This window comes from Accipiter gentilis, chromosome 8 (genome assembly GCF_929443795.1).
Source record: "Accipiter gentilis chromosome 8, bAccGen1.1, whole genome shotgun sequence".
Lineage (NCBI taxonomy): Eukaryota > Metazoa > Chordata > Aves > Accipitriformes > Accipitridae > Astur > Astur gentilis.
In genome coordinates, this window is record NC_064887.1 from 20,127,658 (window position 1) to 20,138,629 (window position 10,972).

Genomic DNA, 10,972 nt, shown 5'->3' on the forward strand with positions numbered 1-10,972 from the left:
AAAACTGAAACATCACTGAAATATTAACAGAATTCTTTGGAATTACAAAAAACATTAATGTGGCTAAAAACTAATCAGTTGATGGTCTCACTAACTTTTAGCATCAGCCTAGACAGCCTGCTAAAAGCCTATTTTCCCTTGTTATGATTATGAAACAGATTGCACAGTGTTCTGATGAGGAAATACAGAACCCAAACTAACAACCACCATCTCCCGTAATCATCACACTGGGGGGGGGGGAGGAAGGGAGGATAAAGGGGGAAGGTAAAGGGTAAGGGGAAATAACCACAGTAAAGACTAGTTAAGAACATATGAATGGAGTTGTGAGAGTTTCAGAAAATCTAAGAACTAAGAGTAAAGAACAACTGACACACCTTCTGAAAGAATGGCTTCCTTCAAATAGAGTAGCACATCTGCAAATTTTCTGACATCATTCACCAGTTGCATGATATATTCTGGATCCACAACAGGATTATCATAGCAGTCAGAGTTGGAGCTAATGCTGCTCAGAGAGCTGCTCTTGGTGCTGCGCCCCATTCCCCAATTTCCTGAATTAGAGATGGTGAAGAAGTTGGAGGTAGACAGTCGGGCTAATCCCAAACCACGCTTGTTACTTCCACCGTTCTGTCGCAACATCCCAGCAGCCGCTGTGCTTATAGAGCTCTCGCAGTTAACACTCAGCGTCGCTTAATGTCCATTTGACAAGCCAACGATGAAACCCTTAAAAATTGGGAGGGGGAAGGAGATGGAAGAGAAGGAAAAATGCTGATTAGTGTAGAAATATATGTGAAGCAATACTTTTGTACTGACAAGATCCAAAACTTCTTTCAAGATGATACTGCTTCACATCACAATGCTTAACTGAAGTATTATAAAGGTTTTTGACTATTTGAAGTTATTTTAATTTGTACAGCAGATAGTGTTGCATAAAAATCAACGGTATGCAGAAATTATTTCAAAAGCTAATTACGATGCATGCTTATTTCATGAGAAAAGTTTCTTCCCTGAATATTTATTCCCCAAACCTTAAGAATCAAGAATCATTTACCCTGAGACCTGTTCTTTACCATGAAATGTTACTACAACTGAATGCAATTGCAAAAAACACTCGACACGATATAGACCATGAGCAACATCCCTGCTTGCATCAACCACCAAGCTGTGTTCAACATCCTGTCTCTTAAGATAACAGACAGCCTTGATCTGATAGATGAATTTTCTTTGTGTAGATTGTGCCAAGCAAGAAACTGTGGCCTATCACAGTCCGTCTCAGAACGGAAAGCATCCTGAAAGAAGTTATGTGGGCTTTTCAGCCTGCCATCTTTTAATATGAAAGGCAATCAAAGGAAAGGCATAGAAAAGTGAAGAGATTTAAAAGTATTTTAGAATCATAGTTTATCTGCAAATCTCAATGCAGTTATCCTGAAGAGTGTTACTCTGCTTTAGTACACCTTAAAAGTTCCACCATAAAAACGCACAAATTTGGGGGAGATTATATTGGTATAAGTAAGCAACTGCCTGCATCCCTTTTGTTTAGGAAAAACAGAATGCCACTGCAAATTTCCCCACGTCAGGTTAAGCGATTCATTTCAAAGCGGCAGACTCCAGGTGGCAGAGTCAGGTATGGTTCCAGCAACTCGCACAACGCCTGCTATTATTCTCTCAACACCAGGAGAAATTCTCAATGTTTACACTATATGGTAAACACTGCAAGGAAAAAACCCACGAAACTGGAACAGGACAGCTAAAAAGTTAACATGGGTTGCAGACATATCTGCAGCAAAAACTAAAATTCAACTATTTTCGCTAAAATTAAAAGTTATGACAATCTAAAAACGCAGGTTTAAACAGGTTATCCCACATATGTTTGTATTTGATTAGCCCAACTGAAGAAGTAGCACCTTTAACATTTTGAACACTCCCACTATGTATTTCAACAAGCGTTATTCTAACACACTTCAATTATTTTTCCATTATTTCTGCTTTATTTCTCTTTGTAATTTAAAAATATCAGAGGAAATGTGGTCATAGCAGTTGTTTTGGTAATTAATCTGGCAGGCCTTCCAGGGAGTGTAAACTGGGGGGAAGGGGAAGAAAACTTCAGAATTTAACACAAATTAACTGCTCTAATTTCTGTTTAATGTTTAAAGTCAGTACCTATAAGTGTACACATGAGACTATACAAATAACGCAGATAATTAAGCAATTCCAAACACCTCAAGTAGATTGAAGTGAGGTTTACATTAAACATAAAGTTTAAGCCAGTTTCTTCTGTTCCCACATATAATTCTCATGGCTACAAAGCTACTTTGCAATTCCGCCTTGCAATTACAGAAGAAAAAAAAAAGCCACATAACCTTCTCTCCTTTTAGCAAGCATGATATCTATTCATATTGAGATAGAGATTTTCATATTATTTAAAAGACATGCCTCTTAAGTCTGGCCAGCCTCAGAGTCAACTTTAAGTAGCGTGATGCGTTAGACCTGTTCCTGCAGCAAGTCCACGCTTTTAGAGCTGTTATTTTAGAGATATGTTGCGGGGTTTTTTTTATTCAGATGAGCAACAAGTAGTACAATAATGACACCACTCTGAAAATCGCAAGAGTGATGACAGTGTTTCTGAACGGGGAAAACTTGAGTGAAATTTTTGCTGCAAAGCAGCAGCAGAACCAAAACTGAACGGTTTAGTGCAACAGTCACCTTTTCCTCACAAATACTAGCCCTTACATCTGCTCCTCCTGCATTACAAGGCAGATGGGGAAAAGCCTCCCTCACAGAACACATGCCTTTCATTACTGAGAAGCGTTTCATATTTCTTCAGGAGACTCCGGCTTTGAAAACGAAAAGCGTCCACCAGCTTTTCTATAAACGCCTCCAGACTCGTCTGGTTAAGAGCAAGCCATTGCCAGTCCCGACGGAAAAAGGGGGGACCCCCCCAAAGCGCCAGTTATTTCAGAAATTTGCTCTCCCAGCACAATTTCGCGGGTAGAGAGGGAGGGGAACAAAACCAAAAAGGAAAGGGAAAAGGGAAAAAAAAAAAAAAAAAAAGGTAAGACGCTCCCGAAGGGGCCCCGTCGCTCGGCCGCCGCCAGCCCCCCGGCCGAGGGCAGGGCCGCTCCCCGTGCCCCGGGCGGGGGTCGGGGCGCCGCCCTGCCCCCGCCGCGCATTCCTGGCGGCCCGCCGCCGCCAGACCGCACGTCCTCCGCGGGCAGGGATTTCCCCTCAGCCGCCCGGCCGCGGGGCTGGGGGGGGGAGGGGGGCGGCGGCGCGGCAGGTAGCGGGCAGAGGCTGCGGGGGCGCCTCCGGCAGACCGCACGAGGTGCGGGGCAGGGCGGAGGTGGGCCCGGGGTCCGCTCCGGGGAACGGCCCGGCGGGGGGGCGGGCTCGCAGCGGCGACACCCGCACCGGGGGCCCGGCGGGAGCGGAAGAGGGACCCCTCCAGCCGCGCCCACTCCCCCGGCCGCTCGCCGCGCCGCGCCGCACCCGCGGCTCCTCCCGGCGGCGACAGGCGACGCCCCCCGCCCTCCCGCCGCGGCGCGTCCCACCTCCCCCGGGGACGGCCCTTACCGGAGAGCGGCGGCCGAGCGCAGGCAGCAGCCGGGCCGCCGCGGGCCCTTCGCACTCCCGCCCCGCTGCCCATGGGGCGCCCTCCCCACAGCGCAGCCCGCGCCGCCGCCGCAGCAGCCGCCGCCGTCCCCGGGGTCGCCGCCGCTCCCGGCACCGCCCCCGGCACCGCCCCCTGACGCCCGCGGCCCGCCGTTGGCCGGCGGCGCGCCGCAGGGCGGGGCTCTGCCCGTGCCCCGCCCAGGGGCCGTGCCTAGGGACCCGGCCCCCCCTCCCACCCCCCACCCGGTCCCGCGGGCGCGCAGCGCGGCCCCGGGAGAGGGAGGCCGCTCGCCCGGTGCGCGCCCGGGGCCAGCGGGGCGGCCGCGCGGGGCGGCGCGACCCGACCCGACCCGACCCGACCCGAGCCGAGCCGGCGCTGGGGAGTCGAGAGGCGAGATGGGGCCGATAAGCCGAACAATGGCCGGTGGGACACGGGAAGGGAGGATTCGCCCTCCCGCCCCCGCCGCATCGTCGTCGCTGCGCCGACGGCCAGCCGGCCGAGGAGCACCGCGCGGCAGCCGCCCCGCCGAGCCGCCGCCGCCGCTTCAGTGCGAGGCACGGCCCGTACCTCCTCCTGGAAGGAGCTCAGAACTGCCGGGCGTTTAGCGTATGTGCGTGCAGGGCTCGGGGCGAGGAGAGCGGGCGAGCGTGCTGCGCGGGTGTAAGTAAGTGGTGTACACAAAACAAGCTTCAGAAGTGAGGAAAAGTCCAAATTCAGAGTTCGTGGAGTTTAGCAAACAGGATTTACTTTTAAGTGATTCGCCCGACAAGAAACAAAAACACGGTGGCAAAGGAGAGAATGTATTTCTCATACTCGACCTCCCACGCTTTCTACTCCTGGATCTTGTTATGTCATTCCTGGTACAGCTTCCAGTATTGTTACGAGTGAGTAAGATGTGTGCGTGCACATACACACTTTCCTTTCTACTATACTCGGCTCGCTTTTATCTCTGGATGCGGTCTGTTGGCTACTTAGGGAAAATAAAAGCAGTAACAAAATCAAAATGTAACAACGTCAGGGATATACCCCCGGATGGGAGTGGATTCAGCTGCCCAGACAGCCCAAATTTTGGCATAATTTAGCCACCGACTTTATTTGCACGTGCACATATATGCACATTTTTCTGGTTAAGATGAAAAAGAAGTTGGAAAAGCAGAAATTTGCAGCATCATACAGAAACTCACATAGTTCCCAGCAGCATCAGGACCTTCAGACCTCTGTACAGACTTTTGTTAGGTCAGCTCACAGGGACTGATGGCAGCGGTAGCTTTTCCATCTAAGTGACAGGGACTACAAACCCACACTTTATTCCTCACTAATAAAAAGCCATTTAAACTCAACAATCTTAGATCCGATGCCCAAGCTCTGGAATGGGACATACTTTCAATAACATATCAAAGCCCTCAGCATCTAATTCTTAACCCAGTCCCTCAACCCAAGCAGTTTCAGGCTTTACATCATGGAATTCCCTCCCCATCCTTGCTCCAGTCTCCTTCCCCAGCCACTCCAGCACACTACCCATTCAGGATTTTGTGTCAGAGCACCAACCTTATCCTTGGTCCATACTTCCTCTCCATATATGCCAAAATTTCTTCTGTTGGAAGAATTCTATTTCATTTCTATTAGAATTTACAAAGCCTGAAAGTAAGGAACCAAACCAAAACAAGTTGTAACATTACTTATCTCTAGTGTCAATATTAAGCACTGTTCAATAACTTTTCTTTACCTTAAAAAAATTCTAAATGAAATATTATGTATATTTAAAAATCCAGTAAATGGTTATAAATTCTTCAAGTCTTCTAAGTATGGAGAAAAGCAAACAAAGAAAACAATGCCCTGAGCTTCAAAAGATTCAGGTGATTGATCCAGGAGATATCAAAATCAAGCCAGAGTAAACAATTGTAAACTAATTTAACGTGAAAGCAAGGAGCTATGGTAGGGAATGTGAGTTAAATAGTACAATCAACAATCACATCATCAGAAAAAGCATTAAAGGTTTACTGTGGGAAAAGTCATTGAAACCATTAGATAAGTGTCCAATAGCAATAAAAAAGATAAACAAGCATTAGATAAGTGTCCAATAGCAATAAAAAAGATAAACAAGAAATTCCACCTATACTTATCAATAGATAGAATACAAAGCAACGGATACTATTTGGTCTGCCAAACCTTTGTTAGAAAGAAAAGCATATAGCTACAGCAGATTCTCTCTCTTCCTTACAGACACTCTTTCTAAAGACAGAAATGCCTTCATCTTACCATAATTACACCATTCCTAGGCACATTTTAGAAAATGCAAGGAAGAATAAACTCAGCTGTTGTGAGTACATACCCAGCTCTAGTCCTTTCACCGTTTCTGAAGTAGACATACCTTTTATTTGGGGGGGGGGGGAAATCAATTCCAGAGGTCAAACTGAAAGTGACAAAAAAATAGAACTACCAGGATTACATACTTTTATGCTTCTGAAATATTTTGTTTCAGGCACTTTTGATTTAAAACATAAAAGTGTTCTACATTGTGGGAGGCCTAGCTTCAAACATCTTTTGAAAAAAGGATTTGAGCCCACATCTGCCACATTATGTGAATATTAAGTGAAGTTTGGGGTTTTCCTCAAAGTAAAACAACAAACAATTATCCTTTTTCATTTTAGCTGTTCAGAGCTTTTTTTCCCCTCCCCATTTTCCGTCTGGCTGCCAAATTGAATACAGAGTCCTCTGCATTCCCCCCGAATCAAGACTAGCACAAAACAGCTGCAACCATGTACCAGACTGCACAGTGTTGATTACCTCCTAAATTGTCTTGGAATGTATATGAAAGAGAAATGGAAATAAAAAGATCTACCTTCAAGAAAATACGGCTTGCATAAAAGGCCAGGTGTACAGCACAGCTTGCAACTTTTGCTGCACTAGATAAAATAGAAGGAGGATTAAGAGTCTGACAGCTGCTGTGTGTTTGTCAACCTTTGCTAGTCTACGGGGCTAATGGCCCTTTTTAGCCAAGTATAACCAACAGCATCACTAATGCAGGTTTCAGGCAAGCAACTGAAGTTGAGCAGGTGAAAAATTGTTTAAAGTCACCTTTTTTCAGCACTTCATCCAATTATCATAGTTTGCTTGGAACAAACAATCATTTCATTCAACGAACAATCAGTTATTAGGCAAATAGCGAAGACCAGGGCAATAAAAGTAGTACAGTGTCTCAGCAATGTATTCTTCAAGAATAGACACCAAAATCAAATTTGTTTTCATTAAAAATGCTGAATTTTCCTGTGAGCAGGCACTTAAATCTCTAACTCATTAAAAGCCACTTGTGTGATTCTTTTAAGTTTTTTTTGTCCTGACAGAGCATGTGTACACAGTGAGATAAAAGCTATAGCACATCTCTCTTACAAAAAAAAAAAAAAAACCCACAAAAAACCAACCCCCAAAACCCAACCCCCCCCCCCCCCAATCTTGGCATTGGACTAAACTCCAAGTACCTGCTTCTCCCTTCTCAGTGTTGAACAGTACTTTACTCACACAAAAGTCCCTCTGAAATCCAAGGAAAAGCCTGCCTGATGAAAGCTGCTCTACACTGCAGCTTCCAATCACTGTTACGAGAAGAAACATTCCCAGGTAGCAGCATTAAGGTAACTAGAACTGGGAAAGTAACATTTGTTAAGAAATCAGTTTCAAAATGCTGTCTCTATTCTGTGTATCTCCAGAAGTGCCAAATATTCTAGACTAGTTCAAAGACATAAATTATGAGTATATATCTTACTCTGAGCAATGAGAATTCAGTACAGAAGTGGATATTTGTTACTGTTGTTACCTGCCAAGTTAGCAAGGGAAACAACACCTGAGAAGGCAACCCAATTCTAGCCACACACTGAACATCACTATAAATAATTTTAAACAAATTACTTAGAGAAGTAACTTAGTAGAAGTTTCCACTTTCTGTTTACATTCCAGCAAGCAGAATTCTGCTCTCAAAAAGTATTTCCATAAATCATTTATTTCCAAGAATCTTACATACAGGCTCCTGCAAAAGGCCAACATCATTTGTGTATCAGAAAACAGTTCAAAACTCAGCTACTGTTAAAGGAAATAATGTGACATTTTTGGTAAAACAAAACCTTGCCCACAGCCACATTTTAAGTTTTAATGAATAGTCAATGAAGACCAACTAGAACTCAAACCTGAAAATTATTTGTATAAAGTTTGAGAAAACTAAAAAAATTGTTCCCCCCTGCCCCATTGTATCTACTGCCGATTTATAAAAGAATTTCTTTTTTCTCTTGTGCAATCTCCATTTTGGCTATAACAAATGCCACCCGCCCACCTGAGAACCCATCAAGATACAAGGTTCTTGTATCTTGCAAGGTTCATATGCGCTTCCTAGAACATCATTTCAGCCAGTGCACCAAATGCCCTTAGGGGAGCTACGTGGGTGAAACTGCAGCAGCCACGATGCGCTGGAATGAACCTGCGGAGCCAACTGATAGAGGACAGAAGCGCTCCATCTCCTGCAGACATGCTTCTCGCCCAGGGATCACCCATCTCTCTCTCTTCTCAGTCCTGATCTTCAAGGTGTACCACAAAACACTTCCAAAGGTGAGCAAGGGAAATGCAATTCATAGCTTTAGCAGGTATTAAAAACCGTATTTTTTGTTTAATGGCTCATTACAATTCAAGATAATCCCTGCATGCTTTTTAACATGATGAAGAGGCCCCTCTCTTTTCTATAGGAGATAATCACTTAATCACCTCTCCCCCTGCTAACAGTCCTCTTGTCCACGAATCTCTCCTCTATTTCACAATTATTGTCTGTTTTTTCTCTCAGATGGTCTAGCTGATATTTAGCCTAATGCACAGCAGTTGGTCTCACACCTGATGCCCCAAAATTTGTTGGCTTTCTCTTTTCGGTTGTATCAGCTGATCTAATTTAAAACTCTTTCCTTTGTCTTTCCTTTTTTTTTATATAACATCCTGCCCTGCTCAGGATGAGCTACATACCATCATAAACTGTTCCTCAAAAATGATGCAAGGCTGGAAGCACGGTATGAGAAATGCAACTAGACACAGAACAACTCCATTAGCTAATCCTCCAGGGAAAAGGATTGCCACTGGTATGGGCAGCACCCCATTTCCTAACTTTTAACAAGCAGTTTCTTAAAAAACTTCCACCTTAACTAGCAATTGCCAAGGAGGACAGTGGGTGGTGAGGAATGAGAGGAAAGACTGCATGAAGGAAACAACTTCCAGAACCTTCACAGCTTGCCAAATGCCCTATTAACCAACAGTAATTACGGCACAGCGACCTGCTGCTTTGGGATCCAGGAGGCCTGAAGCTAACCACCCTGGCTCAGTTAGTCCCACCTGCTGTACCGGTACCAGCTGGATTTAAGGGAGAGAAAGCCCAACAATTAAGGGTTAGTAGAGAAACAGGCTCTTTCTACAGGGAACGAGGACGTTTGGCTGGGAACTGCTTGTAGGTGGTATCTTGCTAAAGGCTGTCAGCCAGGCTGCTGGTTTCATGTGCTCTGGGTGGCAGGGTTACTGCCTGCCAGCTGAGAGAGAGGTGGTAAAGCAAAGCTGTTGGTGCTGGATTTGCCTTGCAGGAGAAAGGGGTTATGATGTAGCTTCTGTTGGCTTTGTATTTTGAATTAAAGGTTGGAAGTAGATTATAAGATACAGAGACAGTGTTACCCTGTTTCTGAAAGTCCTCGGGATGCCAAGCCTGTGGGGTGCTGTGCAGGTTCCTGCTGTCGCTGGGTTTCTTTCTTGCTGCCCTGGAGCATGCCAAAATCGTTCTGAAAGTGCTGGCCGTTGCTGCTCTCATCTGTAAAGCAAAAATTCCTTTTTTTGTTCTTGACAGTTTTTAATAGCTTAAGTGTTTGATAAATCAGATGGAAAAAAAAATGTGGCTAGAAACTTTTCCTTCCCCCTCCATTTGCATAATTACTAACATAACATGAAGTCAATTCAAGTACAGCAAATTAAACCCCTAATCTTCCATAGTTCCATAACTATTGTTAGAGAAAAATGGAGTGCAAGTTAAAAATATTTCTTTGTCCGAGACAACGGTTTATCTCAGGTTGGGAGAGCAGGTAAGGTCCTTAAGCAGCAATCAAATGCATTACATGTGATTAAGTGATGTCTGCTTTCAGATCTATGCTTTTGCCTCTTCCTTCCTTCTCCTGCCTCTGATGTTGTGGCATGATTGTCCAAATCCAGTCCTGACAAAATGATCCAGGTTAAAAGAAACCCTATGGTTAAAGGTCTTGCAGTTCACTGGGATCATTTTGCCAAGACAGCGAGTATGGCTTGCCTGAATGCTTGCAAACCTAAGTGTAATAGTTTGTGATGGGGTAGGGAGCTGCAGCCTCACAACCTGCTTTAGGTGAAGCTGGAATAGTTTTTTTTCATTGTGACTTAGGGTTTTCTGTGCTAGTCTCAGAGACTATATTTGGCTTTCATATGCAGTTCTGTTGCCAGGGATCATATTTTTATGTGGAGCCTAGACAAAAGAGAGACTCAGGTAAAGATCAGCACCATTGATACCTCAGCTGTTATTGTTTGTGCAGGAAGAAACTGCTTCATATTCAGTTTTTATGCCAATATACCTGTTTCAGATACAATGATGTACTCGGTTTTGGTGTTGTCTGTCCCGTCCCCCGTCCCCCCCCCCCCCCCCCGTCCCCCCGGAGGAAAACAAACAAAAGAAGAAGAAAAAGAGAAGAGTTAAACCAAAACTATTCCTAGCTGCTTGTAACTATATAGGCAAAACCCCTGCCTTATACTGTGCTTATAACAAGATATGCTATTCTCAGTAGAGGCATCCTCATAAGGGTGTAAGTGAACCTTGTTTAATGGGTGTAGTTAAAGAATGAAGATGGCCAATATGGGCTAGTAAGGACAATTGAGCTAATCATGGTGAATTTGAAGCATAGTGACTATGTGTGCTGTTGTAACTATATCTGAACTGTGGCTAGGGGACTGCTCAGATATAGGGAAGAGAAAGGTGATGAACTCTGTTCTCCTGTGCACAACTAATGGCTGGTATTTGGTACCTCAGGACTAAAAAGGACTGGAAAATACAAGTCATTCTTATCATTACAAAGTGATGTATACTTTACCCTTACTATAGGTCATAGATAATTAAGCTCTATGCTGAAGTAGATCTGATTATTCTGCTTTCTAACTACAGAGGTGGCATCTGACCATAACATTACTGAGGCTAGTAAAACATAATCCAGCTATAATGTATGGCTGCTCTGAAGTTTTACCGAATTTCATATGCTGGTCACGTTACCTGAGGAAGTATTTTTTTTACCAGGAACTCATTCAGTGGTTTATATCCTGGACTTCATAACCTGAATATCT

At 44.6% G+C, this 10,972-nt stretch overlaps 1 protein-coding gene across 2 annotated transcripts in view; it reads right to left on the reverse strand.

Annotated features, from left to right (window-relative positions):
- The window catches only part of ARHGAP29 (Rho GTPase activating protein 29), a 54,874-nt gene extending 51,162 nt beyond the window's left edge, over positions 1-3,712 (reverse strand). For both annotated transcript variants that reach the window (XM_049807314.1, XM_049807313.1), the window contains exons 1-2: positions 3,568-3,712; positions 375-720 (exon numbers count right to left, since the gene is read on the reverse strand). In XM_049807314.1, the coding sequence (XP_049663271.1) occupies positions 375-636 (262 nt within the window). In that variant the 5' untranslated portion in view covers positions 637-720; positions 3,568-3,712. The remainder of the gene's footprint in view (positions 1-374; positions 721-3,567) is intronic.
- Between the last annotated feature and the right edge of the window lie 7,260 nt (positions 3,713-10,972).